This window comes from Megalobrama amblycephala, linkage group LG13 (assembly GCF_018812025.1).
Source record: "Megalobrama amblycephala isolate DHTTF-2021 linkage group LG13, ASM1881202v1, whole genome shotgun sequence".
In the NCBI taxonomy this organism is placed as follows: Eukaryota; Metazoa; Chordata; class Actinopteri; order Cypriniformes; family Xenocyprididae; genus Megalobrama; species Megalobrama amblycephala.
In genome coordinates this window covers 16,187,897-16,203,037 of record NC_063056.1, presented here as the reverse complement: position 1 = coordinate 16,203,037, position 15,141 = coordinate 16,187,897, and the positions used below count along the sequence as shown (strand labels likewise).

At 34.5% G+C, this 15,141-nt stretch overlaps 2 protein-coding genes across 11 annotated transcripts in view; one reads left to right on the top strand and one right to left on the bottom strand.

Annotated features, from left to right (window-relative positions):
• The window catches only part of rxrbb (retinoid x receptor, beta b), a 36,111-nt gene extending 34,669 nt beyond the window's left edge, over positions 1-1,442 (top strand). For all 4 annotated transcript variants that reach the window (XM_048152280.1, XM_048152277.1, XM_048152278.1 and 1 more), the window contains one exon: positions 148-1,442. In XM_048152280.1, the coding sequence (XP_048008237.1) occupies positions 148-286 (139 nt within the window). In that variant the 3' untranslated portion in view covers positions 287-1,442. The remainder of the gene's footprint in view (positions 1-147) is intronic.
• Positions 1,443-7,097: 5,655 nt separating this feature from the next.
• fhod3b (formin homology 2 domain containing 3b) overlaps positions 7,098-15,141 on the bottom strand; it is a 227,573-nt gene continuing 219,529 nt past the window's right edge. For 6 of the 7 annotated variants that reach the window (XM_048152875.1, XM_048152877.1, XM_048152878.1 and 3 more), the window contains 4 exons: positions 13,355-13,378; positions 11,667-11,847; positions 11,408-11,569; positions 7,098-9,391 (listed from right to left, as the gene is read on the bottom strand). In XM_048152875.1, the coding sequence (XP_048008832.1) occupies positions 9,309-9,391; positions 11,408-11,569; positions 11,667-11,847; positions 13,355-13,378 (450 nt within the window). In that variant the 3' untranslated portion in view covers positions 7,098-9,308. The remainder of the gene's footprint in view (positions 9,392-11,407; positions 11,570-11,666; positions 11,848-13,354; positions 13,379-15,141) is intronic. The other variant, XM_048152876.1, reaches the window with a different exon arrangement.

Sequence of the window (15,141 nt, the reverse complement as noted above, 5' to 3'; positions counted from 1 at the left end):
CTTTTATGATTGTCTGACTTTTTCTATGTGAAATCCACAAGTGTAGTTCACACTGTCATTCATAAAAGCCATGAGCATGTTACCGTGCTCCTGGTTGTGAGAGTATGGGAGACACCCCAAAAAATCTGCACACTTGCTTACTCACAGGTTTGCCAAGCTCCTCCTCCGGCTTCCTGCGTTGCGTTCCATTGGCCTTAAGTGTCTGGAGCACCTTTTCTTCTTTAAACTGATTGGAGACACCCCCATTGACACTTTCCTAATGGAGATGCTGGAATCGCCCCACTAGCTGCGTCAGAGGAAGATTGGGAGACAGGGTTTTTCTGCCCTAGGTCCTGGAGATAACTGTGACTGCACTTTTTCTTCCCAGGGAAATTACAGCGATTGGTCAGCCTCTGGTCTGGGGGTATTTTTATTTTTCATTTGTCTTTTTTTTTTTTCTTTTTTTCTCTTGACTATTTCTTAAGTGCACCATAGAGTCTAGAGACCCAAAACTTGCCATGAAAAATTATTGGTGCTACATTTCAACAACTAAGCTAATTCTTATATATATATATATATATATATATATATATATATATATATATTCAAAACAAAATGTTTTTAAGTATGGAAGCTCCAGTTACCTGACTGGTTTAGATAAGTGGGGTTTACATTTTGATAGAACCATTTGAGGCTTTTAAAACACTGTGGATGATAAGCTTTAATCATATGTAAGTGTGCTTCACCATCTCTTAAGTTTGGGTGCTTTCTTCCTGTACGGCTAATTTATTTTGCCCCGACCTGTAAGGACTGGTCAAACGGGCGAATAGATGAATGAATTCATTCGGTATTATAGATTTAAATTGACATTCACTTTGCTAGTGTGAGAAATCTGGCAAAGAAATCTATATGCAATGAAGCTTGAACTGATGCAAAACAGAAAAGACTAGATGTTTAATCTCCAAAAAACAAAAAAACGGACAAAAAAAAACCAAAACGCAATTTACGTGATATTGTGCAATGTTAAGCCTAAATCCATAAGTGGAAGTGAGGGAAATACAAGCACTCTTTTTTTTTTTTTTTTTTTTTTTTTTTTTTAATCTCACGCACTCATTTTATTATCACGTCATGAGTGCCTAACTGACATATGCTTGATTTATGTTTTTTATTTAACGTTTGACAGCAGAAAGGACAAACAAAAAGATGAATCTCTGTTCACGTCATCAGCAGTTATCGTACGAAGCAGGTCGATTTTCTTTCATTCTCTTTTTGTTTTGCCTGAAGTGTCCTAGGCTGAAATTGTCTTAAACCTGCATTGGTTTTACTAGTTAACTGTCAGTTAATAATACACTCTCTTCTTTTATCACATATCAGGTAACTGTATAAGAGTGATAATTCCTTAAGTAAACTGCACTACACACAAAAAAAAAAAATGTCATTCCTTTTTTTTTTTTTTTTTTTTTCAACCAGTGTCAGATTTTTAAAAAAAAATAAAAATATTACTTTGGTGCTTCAGAATTGACATTTGGGTAACACTTTATAATAACTTTCATTTATAAATCATAACAAACATTATATAATGTTTAACATATTAGTTTATATATATATATATATATATATATATATATATATATATATATATATATATATATATATATATATATATATATATATATTCATATAACTAGAAATATGAGATAATGTACGTTAATGTTTACTATTGAACTTATTAAACATTACATAATAATTAACCAACCATTTATTTAATGCAAATTGATATGCTTACAAATGTCATTAAACTTTCAATTCATATGATCATGCACTTTTTAAAAATCTACAAATGATTTTGATAGATGGGTTACATTGATTAAAAGCTTCATTAATAAATCATTAACAAACATGATAATATATTAACTAATGATCCGTTAAGCATTATTTCAAATAGCTGAGATAATGTGCCTGTTAGCGTTTACTAACAAACTCAAAATTAAACATTACATAATGATTAACATATTATTTAATGTAAATTAAAATGCTTACAAATGTCATTAAACTTTCATTTCATATAATCATGCACTTTTAAAAATCTACATATGCTTTTAACAGATGTTATACAATGCTTATGCTAATGTACATTTGAACACTAAAAAATGTCATTAAGCTTCATTTCATATATGACCTAATGAACTCTTTTTTACATTTACAAATGATGTAGAAAAAAATTAGTTTAATTTTAAGCACTTCACACACTATTTATGTAAACACATTATTCATTAAATCATAACCAGTCTGTAAAGGTCACACATCTAATCTTTGTTGTGGTGTGTATGCAGACTTCTATTTATACATCTTTACAAATCATTTATTAATTATTTGTTCATGTTTTTTTCCAGTAAACTATTCAGATGTTTATAAATGTTTTAGGGCTGCCTCCAACTAAAGATTTTTCAAGTCAAATAGTAGTCGTTCATTTAAGCAATTGGTTGACTAATCGCACATTTATATTAATTTAATTACTTAAATATATACTGGGGGTGGGGTGAGCCTTTAATATATAGGTGTTATATATTTCGCATTCAAGCGCATACATAAAGCTTCATATGGATTACATAATCAGAGTGTAATTTGTTTTCAAATTGGTTTGTTTAAAAGTAAACATTTCAAGCTTTCTATAGATGTATTTCTCGTCTGTGAGGCATCGTTTTTTTTAATGCGCTCCAGTTCACAGAGACAAAGACTGCAGAAGGTGCATCCTCATTGTTTTCTTTATTTTACAAAAGCACAATGTTTTGTTGTTACTGTGAGCATTCACAAATAAAAGTAATAAAAGATAATAAATAAAAGACAGTTTCGAATGATGTATTACTTTTATCTGTATGACCAAAAATGAATATAAAAATGTATTTTAAGTTATACTTTAGTTTTCACAATCGCACTAGGTTAACGTTAGAGCGGCCATGTAAAGTTGCTACTACTTACATGTATTAAATGATAAGCCATATTTGAGGTCCATGGACACTGTAATTACCACAAGGACCCCCCCTTTAACGATCTGTCCCTCACATACTGAGTGACTTTGCCACTTATTGGAGTTTTTTTTTTTTCTGCGACTAACCGACTAATAAAATTTTGGTCAACTAAGCCTCTTCTCAACGACTAATGTTTAGAGGGCAGCCCTAAAATGTTTACTATTAATCATTTAGTACCTTTATGGCATACTGTGTAAAGGGTGGTTAGTTAAATTCAGCTAAATGTTTGCTAAAGACAAAACGACAACACATAATTGCAATTTGTTTGCAAAAAAAAGCCTATATCAACAGGAGAAAACAAATATATTTATCAAGGAAATACTTAATTATTCACTCTTCATTCATCAAAACAATGTAATACAAACAGTTTGAACAGTGTTCCCTTACAGTAATCAAATTGACCCCTTAACCCACCCTTAAACCTATAGGTATACCACCAAACCGGTCCCTAATCTTACCCTTATCTGTATCTCAATAGCAGCAAAATGTTTTGCAATAGAACATGAACACAGTAAGTAAATTGTACCTAACAATTATTGTTTTGTTTTTTTTACCTTAATATATAGTAGTTAAAGATACCTAATATAAAGTGGGACCAGTCATTCTTATACTGTTCAATTTTTTGCTGAACATACAGATCACTCATAGCTACCAAACACATTTTTTTGCATTTGTACATTTGTAAATGTAAAAAAAGGCATTAGGGTAATATATGAACTGAAGTTTAATGACATTTGTTAACATTCAAAGTACATTAACAAATAAGCTTTTAATCATTGTATAACATCTGGTAAAATCATTTGTAGATTTTTAGTCTACAGTGCATGATCATATAATTTTAATGACATTTGTAAGCATATCAATTTACTTTACATGATTAACAGATCATTATTTAATGTTTAATAAGAAGTTCATTAGTAAACATTAACAAGCACATCATCTCATATTCCTAGCTATATGTATACAGTCAAAACAAAAAAATTTCAGACATTTTTGGTATATTTTTACTAGTGGGTGCAGGACGCTATAGTTCATTTATGTAAGTGAGGACAGCAAAATAAAGTAAACTGTGACATATTATACCTAAATAGTCTTCATACAGTGGTAAAATATACTACCGGTAAAACTGATAAAAATTTGGAGCCAAAAATTATTCAAACACTTTTGACCTGACCATGTTTTGCTCAAGTGTTTTCTGACATGATTAAGATATTTTTTTTCTGACACAGTTTAACTCTGAGATCTTGTCATATTTTATTACAATTTTTTTCAACTATAGTGAATAAACCGTAATAATGAATGAAATGTTCAAGGTGTCTGAAAACATTTTGGTTTGACTGTATTAACTAATGGCCCGTTAAGCATTATATAATATCTATTAATGATTTATTAATAAAAGTTGTTATAAAATGTTACCAACTGCAAAAAGGTAAAAGTACAGCTATCTTCAGCTTTATAGAGATACTAAATCTGAGCAATATGAAAGTTCATTGGTGTGGACTTGCTGTTTGTATTTGGAAAACCTTCCAACTTGAAATTTCTACAATTAATTTCTTCTAGTACTGTGCAGACCCTATTGTTCAGGGACATTGTGTAGCTATTGTGTAGACATAGACAGGCTAGGAATCAATATATATTCTCTTGCTTTTATCACTTTCTTTAGTTTGTAGTTGGCATACAACTTGCAGAAAAGACATAGTTTGCACTGGATTTTACCATGAATCCTAGAATTTGGATTTTGTCTTTTATTTCCTTTCTGTGATCTGAGCTGAGCTGATTTGCATTTCGTTTTCTTTTGACCTACCGTTGAGATTTTTGTTTTCTTTCTTTTTTGCTTTTCCATGGCATCTTTCTGTCCTTATTGACAAAGTTATGGGGACAAATGCAAACTCACTTTTGCCATAGATATATCTAACAAACAAACACACAAGGTTGTTTTTGTATGGTCTTGTACAACCAACATCTTTACTGCATTAGGCATGTTACATGTCTGTTGTTGCACTAAAATTGTCATACAATTATGATTGTAATGAGATTCCATCAGTTTCGATGTTGTCACAGCTCATTTTAGAGGAGCCCCGTGACACTGCAAAAGAACCATCTGCTGTACATGACCCTAAATAAAGGTGGTGATATGTCTAACAACTCTGTTTTTGGAGAGTTTGTGTGACTGAATGAGTGAAATGTATGGAAACCTGTACAATTAATTGTGACCTTAGGTAATTGTGACTTTTATCTCTCACAAAAGCAACTTTAATACTTGTAATTGCGACATTCTAAACGTGACTTTTCATCTCCCAGCTGTGCCTTTATATCTCACAATGTGACTCTAACATTCAATTGCGAATAATTTTTCTTCTCGCAATTGCGACTATCCCACAACGTGACTTTGTATCTTGCACTGTGACTAAGGCGGTATTTACACTACTCCGTTTTCAACTAAATAAGGAAAACTTACGTGTTTTGCATATCTAGGGCCTGAAAACAAACTTTTGAAAACTAGTTTTAAAGTGCACGTTTTTAAAAACGATACCGCTATTGTCTTCGTATAAACTACAAAAACGCAAATTAATGAAAACGTTGATGTTGTGCATATGTGCATTACGCGTTCAGTCTATAGGCCCGTAGTGTTTCTTTTCAATGTGACATCGCCAACTACTGGCCTGGCAGCATAATACAATGTTTTAAGTCGTTTTCGCTGATCCAAGTGAACGGGATTGTTTTGACAACGTTGTCTTCTGTACACAAAACCTGTCAAAAATGCAAAGGAAAAACGTTTCCGTTTTTAGTACATCGTTGCGACTTTACATCTGAAATGACTTTATATCTGATGTGACTAGACGTCACATTTGTGACTAGAAATTGTGATTGCAACTACCTTGCAAATGTGATTTTGTTTCTGGCAATTGCTACTTTACATCTTTTAATTTGCGAATTCACATATTGCAACGTGACTTTCATCTCAAAGTACTGTATAGGCCAGGGGTCCGCAACTAAGTTTGGCATCGGGCCAAAAAAAAAAAAAAATTCGCCACTAGATGGCAGGCAAGAACACAGTCAAAGGCTAATTGATAAAAAATGCAACTACAATTGCCTGTGACAGACTGTTACAGTGTCTTTTGTATTGAGCTTTTACTGTGTTAAATCCTGTAGTAGAACAGTCATAAACAAAAAGCCACATTTGTGTTTGGGTTTTACACTGGATAAATTAATAAAGCAGAGTAGTGACACATAACCTGGCAAGTATCTTCATTCACCAACTTGCAACACAGACCGCCTTGTTAAAACACATGTGTGGGAGATGCGGAATGGATAAAAAAGAAAAGAAAAAAAAAAAGTCATGCTTGTAACAAGCTTTCCATATTGTGAATAATAAATGAGTATCATTTTAATTTGCTTGTTACACAATGGAGCCTAACTTATTGTGATAATTATTTGACGTAGCCTACTATACCTTTTACACTCAGAATTATTCCTTGTCATCCTCATGCACTAAACTGCATGTTCTTTAAATTGTTTGTGTGCTGACTGATGTTAACATTTAAGCTAGCTGGTGAGAGAAAATGGCACTATCAAAGAGTCTAAAGAGGAAAGTTGACAGCGAAAATAGGGCATACAAAGAAGAATGGAAAGACAACTATGCGTTCATCCTACCTGGTTTTGTGAATGCAAAGCTGGTGTGTCTTATCTGCAACGAAGTTGTCGCTGTTTGCAAAGAATATAATATTAGGGGCCATTAACATTTTGCGTGGAAAGCGCGGCCGCGCCTCTTTCCTTTCCAAAGCGCTTGCGCTCCCTGCGTCTGTTGTTGCTATGCAACCATGAACTGCGCTCTCCAGACAGATCTATTTCAGAACCAGCCGCTATCAAAATAATCTGGCTGCGGGCGCAGGACAGATATTATTGCTGGCGGGCCGCCTATTGCCGACCACTGGTATATGCAGTAATTTTTCACACAACACTTTCGTTCAACAGAATCGTTTGGAATCTTTCTCTCCGAATTTGTTCCTGATGGGCTTCCGTGGTTTTAGAAACACTACGCTCAAACAATTACACTCGTTACCAAGAAAGAAATAGTCCAACTCTGTGTTCTGGGTGTTGCTGTAAAAGCTTTTTATTGCAAAGTACAGTAAATGCTTTTTCCTTTAGGAATTTAGAAGTCAAATTTTCACATTCTCGATCTTTTATTCAAAACCAACTTTTTATGGCACTTGTAGCAGTGGGTGAAACTCTGTATGTGAGTGCAATAATATCAAAGGCCATTTGAGCAGGGCTGATGGGTGCATGACAATGTTTCAAGTCTGTGCTGCGTAAACACATAAAACATAAAAGCTACGTTCACAGGGTATCGAGACGTCTCAGGCTCCATCCACTTAACCCCAATATAATGACATTGCCTGCTGACAATTGTTATTGTTTGAACCATGCATGGCTTATTTTCTCTTAAATTAGAATTTTCACAGAATAACACTGCTTTTGACCTATAATACACTATTCTATACAAAATACAAACAAAACATGAACACAACAAATAATAAAAATGTAGAAGTGACATTTACACAATTTTACAGCATCTGTCTCACGTTTAGCCTCTACATCACGGTTCTACTTTACACGTATCTAATCTCTTATCCACATAATACTCAGAATAAAAATCTGAGGGAAAGGTGAAAAAAACGTCTCTATAGTACTCAATTTTCCAATTCCTTTCGAAATTGCATGCTACACATGATAAGGTGCTAAATGGTACTACTATCATAGACAGTGGATGTGTGTCTGCGGTAAATCTGTGAAATTTCAAAAAAACCAATGACGCGACTTTACCACAACGAAAAACAATAATTCGATCTGTAATTTACGCTCTCCAAACCCATGTGTCTTTTGTTGTTCAGTAAAAATATTCTCTGTTTTGAAGAATCGTCATGCAGGTCTTTTTCATACATCCATACATACTGACCTGTAGCTGTCAACAAAAAGCACCAAAAAGTAATCCATAAGACTTATGGGGTATATTTTAAAGTCATATAAAAACAATGTAAGGATGAGGAAACAATGGCAGAATGGTACATTATAGGATGAACTATGCCTGAAAATCTGAATGTTTCCTCTTTCTTCCTGAAATGCCAATAATCAGATTCTTGAAACATTTCTTCAAGGCACTCATTTGATAAAAATGCCATTGCTTTTTGTTTTAAAACAAATATGGCTAGTCTTTTCATTTCAATTAGACGATTGTCTACTTTTGCATCTTGCAAGTTATGAAATAAATGTATCACTATGGAGATGATGTATGAGGAAGTGAAAAAGAGAATGACAGCTTTCTAGTTTCTTCTAATTTGTGTGCAAAGTAATTTGATAGTCTTTATCCAAGTAAAACAGGTTTTGTCCACATAAGGGGACTTCAGGGTTCAGCAGAAATTGAAGAAAATATGTTAAGTTTTTTTTTCTTCTTAATTCTTGCTCAACTTCAAGCTAACTGAACGTAACTGGACATGTAACATAAGAAGCTCTGCTATTTTAAAACAGGTAAAACACAAACAAACAGAAGAGAATCGCTGCTGATTTACATTTAAATATGAACACTGAAGGTGCAACTGCTGAATTCAATGCCATCTGAGTTCAACCAAACAGCCAGTACCAGCAAAAAAAGGTAGGAGAGCATCCATTCATCCTCAAACAGTTTTTTTGGTTCATTCTGAAGGCCACAGCGGTAAGAGACGGACATTTGTCTCTGTACTGGAGAACTGGACAATCAGCATTCTACAGGCTGTGTGTGTGTGTGTGTGTGTGTGTGTGTATGCGTGTGCGAGCGTCTACAAACATTGTGCAGAAACTGTGCTTGTTCTCTTTCAAAAATGCATTAAAATGGATGTTTGGGATATCACGTTAAGAGTCCACAGGTACAGAGCAGGAGCGGTGGACATGCACCTGAGTGGTTTTAATTATTCTCTTAGACCACCTTGGGAAATATGCAAACGTAGGTGAAGCTAGTAAATGAAGTAAGGTCTGATTACACGTCCAAGGTTAAGTATAGTATGAGGGGTTAGTGATTATAATCCCTTTCACCTGTGAGAATATAAACTGTCCACAGCAATAACCATCGTAAAACACAAACTCAGAAACATGCACCTGCTCCAGATCCAGAATGATACAAACTGGAGCTAAAGTGACCTGTTCCAGCTCGTGTGTGTGTGTGTGTGTGTGTGTGTGTGTGTGTGTGTGTGTGTGTGTGTGTGTGTGTGTGTGTGTGTGTGTGTGTGTGTGTGTGCGCGCGCACTGAGACCCTGAGCAGCTGCTGTCTCACACTTGCATCTCAGAGCTGCTGGCCAATCCCAGCGCCTGTGCCTCTTCTGGCGTAAGACCGTTCTTCAGTGTTCTTCTTACTGTAGAGAAAAAGAGGGGAATGATTGAGAGAGCCAAGCAATGTAGAGAAAAAGCATGATGCAAACATTACAGAGAGAGACAAAGAATTTGTTTTTTAGCATTCTAATAAATACTATTCAAACTAATTTAATTATAATGAATAAATAACAACAACATATTGTGATTATTTGCAAAATAATGAGGATGTGATTAAAAATGTATCTTAATAATGGTTTAATCTGTTAAAGGGTTAGTTCACCCAAAAATTAAATTTCTGTCATTAAAGGGATAGTTCACCCAAAAATGAAAATTCGATGTTTATTTGCTTACCCCCAGCGCATCCAAGATGTAGGTGACTTTGTTTCTTCAGTAGAACACAAATGATGATTTTTAACTCCAACCGTTGCCGTCTATCAGTCAAATAATGCTAGAGGGGACACATTGATGTCCTAAGACACGAAACGATCGGTTTGTGCGAGAAACCGAACAGTATTTATATCATTTTTTAACTCTAATCACTTAGTGAGGTCTGATCGCGCTCTGACAGTGGCAGTGATGTCTCGCACTCATTGAAGTATATGCGTGAGACATCACTGCCGCTGTCAGAGCGCGATCAGACCTCACTAAGTGATTGCTGAATGCAGTTGGACATAGTGGTGTATTAGAGTTAATGATATAAATACTGTTCGGTTTCTCACACAAACCGATCGTTTCGTGTCTTAGGACATCAATGTGTCGTCACGAGCCGCAGGGTTTAATTTGGACTCGTCTATGCAAGTTTTATTTACTCTTATAGTAGAAGTTCCCATCCACTAGTGTTATTTGACTGACAGACGGCAACGGTTGGAGTTAAAAATCATCATTTGTGTTCTACTGAAGAAACAAAGTCACCTACATCTTGGATGCGCTGGGGGTAAGCAGATAAACATCAATTTTTTGGGTGAACTATCCCTTTAAGTACTCACCCTCATGTCGTTCCACATGACCTTCGGAACACAAATTAAGATGAAATCCGAGCGGTTTATGACTCGTCCATAGACGGCAATGTCATCAACACTTTCAAGGTCCAGAAAGGTACTAAAGACATTGGTAAAACAGTCGATGTGACTGCAGTGGTTCAACCTAAATTTTTTGAAGTGACGAGAATACTTTTTGTGCACAAAACAAAAATAACTTTATTCAACAATATCTCCTCTTTCAAAAGATATCCTTAGGCATTATCCTTACGCAGTAAGCACAGTGAAGGCTTCCGTGTTTACGTCTGAATGCTGGCTCGGTATTGGCCAAAGCTGATCACGTGAGCAGCATGACACATGCGTGTGATGCTGATGCAGGAGCCAGCCAATAATGAGTCGGCATTCTGATGTAGAACCTGGAAGCGCTGGACTTGAACAACGTATGAGAATGACATGGAGGAGTTGTTGAATGAAGTTTTTGTTGTTTTGTTTTTGTGCACAAAAAGTATTCTCGTCGCTTCATAACGTTAAGGTTGAACCGCTGCAGTCACGTCGACTGTTTTAATCTCTTTAGTACTTTCTGGACCTTGAAAGTGTTGATTATATGGCTGTCTATAGACGAGTCATATACCTCTCAATTTTGATTTTATCAAAAATATCTTAATTTGTGTTCAGAAGATGAACGAAGGTCTCACGGGTGTGGAACGACATGAGGGTGAGTCATTAATGACAGAATTTTCATTTTTGGGTGAACTAACCCTTTAAATTAAAACATACAAATATTTGTACATATATGTATAGTTTAAAATTTGTGATTAAAAATGTATTTGAATAATAAAGCAATTTAATCTGTTAAATTAAAACATTTAAATTTCTTATTTAAATATGTTTCAAATTGAAGTATTGTTTAAGAATGTTTTAAATTGTAATTACTTCCCAAATGATTCATTAGTATGTACTATACAAATACAGCAAAATTGTTTCCTGTCTGACACCCAAATACAGAAGTATACTGATGACACACTCCAAACAAAGCAAGACAGACAGTTAGAGATGTGTGTGTGGTATTTGCAGACTGACGGGATTTGCGGTTGGCTCTGGAGCGTCTCCTCTCACGGGGCTGTGTGCGCTGACTAGGGCCCTGAGTGGCTGATTTCACAATCCGTTCCATGATCTCATCTGCTGTATCAGTTGTGCAATTAGAAGTGTCTTCATTTGCAGCAGACAAAAGTGCTGTATGGCCTAGAAAAGAGACACGAGGAGTGAACGAGTTTTGCGTCAACTTTAGACCTGCATATCAGCATTATCTGTAGCTCTGAATAAATGTCTGTGAATATACCTCGAGTGGCTCGAGTCCGTGTGCGGAGGCCAGGGAGCACAGAGGATGGACTATCGCCGCCCTGCAAGCTGGTACGAAGCACCGCAGTCATCTGCTCATGTTCGGCCGCGTCCTCCGTGTAGCCCAAACCCTGCGGCTGACACTCCTGACCCTCCAGAGGAGTGCCTGCAAACTTCCCACTCTGAAAATAAAAGATAGACATTAATTCATTATGAATATATAAAAATTAAACTGAGCCATTATTAAGTGTGTTTCATATAAATATGCTTCAAATGTATGATTAAAAGTAGTCAAATACATAGTCTATCCATAGTGATTTAGTATATTATTCACACATTAGTAGATTAAAGAGTGCATTAGTGCCTGTCCACTTTTCCGCAAGTAATTTTCCCATAGGGATTTTAAAAAAGATAAAACGTTAAAAGCCATGAACAAAAGCTACGAGGTGAATCACAACATTACAAACTTATTTGAAGCAAGAATGTAAAAGTTAAACGGTACAAGAATGTGTGTTAACAGCTTTAGCAAGGGAGAGAACTACAGTTCCATTAGCAAATGCACTGCAATGACAACTGAATTAGAAACAATGGAGAAATATATAACCATTCATTAGTTGTTGATCATAGAAACAACATATATATATATATATATATATATATATATATATATATATATATATATATATATATATATATATATATATATATATATATATATATATATATGTGTGTGACCTAGGACCACAAGGCCAGTCATAAGGGTCAATCTGAAAGCTGAATAAATAATCTTTCCATTGATGTATGGTTTATTAGGACAATATTTGGCAGAGATACAGCTATTTGAAAATCTGGAATCTGAGGGTGCAAAGAAATCAAAATATTGAAAAAAATCGCCTTTAAAGTTGTCCAAATTAAGTCCTTAGCAATGCATATCCACTCACAAAAATAAACTGATATATTTACAGTAGACAATTTACAAAATATCTTCAAGGAACATGATCTTTACTTAATATCCTAATGATTTTGGAATAAAAGAAAAATCTATCATTTTGACCCATACAATGTATTTTTGGCTATTGCTACAAATATACCCGTGCAACTTTTTCCATAGATTAGATTTTTCCATGAATTCAGCAGTTAAAAACAATTCTTTTAAAATAATTTGAAATAGCTCAGGCTGACGGCTTCAACAAAAGCCTATTCCATTGATTACCAACCTTAGAACTAGAGTAGTTCTGTCTTTAATGTAACCATTAAAAAACAATTTCTCTATGTAGAAAAAGAATGGAGTTTTTACTTCTGGGAACTGACTGTTGCCATTGTATTCATTCCTTAATATTGAAAGCTGCACATAAGCAATGATACATCTGTCACAGGTTTGAATTTTTAATGGCAGACTAAAAATGATGTTTGATCCAGGGTTGATATAGTGTGTCTTGAAACAGCTTCACATCTTTATCAGCTTTGTTCAACATCCAGTTTAACATGCTCTTCAAATCCACACAGAGAACCATAACAGTTGCATATGATAATATTGATTCCCGAATTCCTCAGCCTCTAGTTGTTATGGGATGCATCACAAACTCACATATGGCCTGGTAATACATGCTAGACATTATAGGTCAGTGAAGTCACGAGAAGAAAACGTGAAACCCATTCATGCGCAAATGATCAAAAGCACAAGGATACCTCATCATCCTCTTCCTCATCACTCTACAGAGAAGAAATGAAAGAAGTCACATGGCAGAGAAGACAAGCAGGATATGTTGGGTCGAAAAAAGTTTTTAGTAATTGGGTTGACACTTAAAAAAGAATCTTGAGGGCCTGTCAAGAATATGTCATGGTCATATATTACCCCAAAATTAAAAGAAAGAAATATGAAAATACATTCATTGGGGGAGAAAAAGAGAAATGCAGAACTATCAAGAAGCTGTTTTCATGATAATCATAATCATCACAATCATAAAGCATAAAATCTTTTACTGACTACAAAATTATGATACAATTAATTTACATCATGCCAAAAATAAGTAAATAAATACAGTGCCTTGCGAACCCCTTAATTTTTTCACATTATACACACATATATATATATGCTTTTAGGATGAAATGTGACCTAGATCAGTATTATTTTAGTGTTATTATAGTATTTTTTTAATGTTCTGAATTTATTTTTGTATTTTCCATTTTCATTTTAGTTAAAGTTTTAGTAATTTCGTTTTTTGCCATTTTTATTAGTTATTGTATTTTATGTCTATATAGCTTTTATTGATTTTTATTTCTGTTTCAGTTATTGTAGTACATGAAGTTAAACTAAATAAAAATGAGAAATTTTGCTTTGGCAACTACCTGAAATATATATATATATTTTAAATTGTATATATTTTTAAATTTTATATATATATATATATTTATATTTCAGTTGTTTTTGTGTTTTAGTTAAATTAAAAATAACTCTGACCTTGACACATTATAATCAGATTCACCATAGTACTGCATGTGGTAAAAAAAAATCTAAGTGTTACTAAGCATTTTCAAAATCGTCTCTATATAATCCACATGGTCTTATTGTTTTGCAGCAACATATGAAACCAACGTGATATTGACCTTCCTTTACCTCGGCTTTACCTCTTCAGAGCCAGAGTACGCATGCACGACTCCTACAGGGACATCCAAAGGTTTGGATTTTCACACAGAGATTGAATTAGACACCCCTCTTAGAACAAGGCAGACCCCCACCAAGCATAACATGCCATGAAGGGCTATCCTGGCTATGACATCCCCCATGAGAGGCAATAAATTGGCCCCCTGGAGTAACATCTACCCAGGGCAAGCCCAGAACTGCAAAACCTATGACAATAGAACACTTGGTTTACAATGTTTTATTATTGTAATGCAAGTGGTGTGTGTTTTGTGGCTATTCTGACCACCCTAAGGGCAGACTGGAATACAGACGATAAGAATCAGGCCTCATTGGTCTCAAGTGGGCACACAGTGTGAAGTTTCAAAGATATCAAAGAGAATGCTGAATGAAAAATCAGGAAATATAATGACTCCCTCTAGTGGTGCAATGATGAAGCACAGAATTTAAGCAGCTTATTCAGTCCTCCTTATTGAAAAAAAAAAAAAAAAAAGCGTAAGAAATGAGAGGGAAAACCAGGACAAAAGAGCTTTTCTGTACATTAATTACTGGACAATAGAACAGATTTCAAATCAGAGATTTGGATATTTGAGTCAAAATTTTGAGACCCCAAACAAACAAGACATTAGTTGAAGCAGGATAATAAAAGCACAGTTACTTTTATGTCTTTTCTTTTTAACTTACAGTTGGTTTTTGAATAATCCACTATGTGTCATCACATTCATGATGAGATGTAGTTGAATCAATGGTCTTATTAGCATAAATATGTTCATGTCTGAAACACCAGAGTAAATGAGTTATGTTCTAAAAACGTTTTAAAAGGATTGATCCAAAA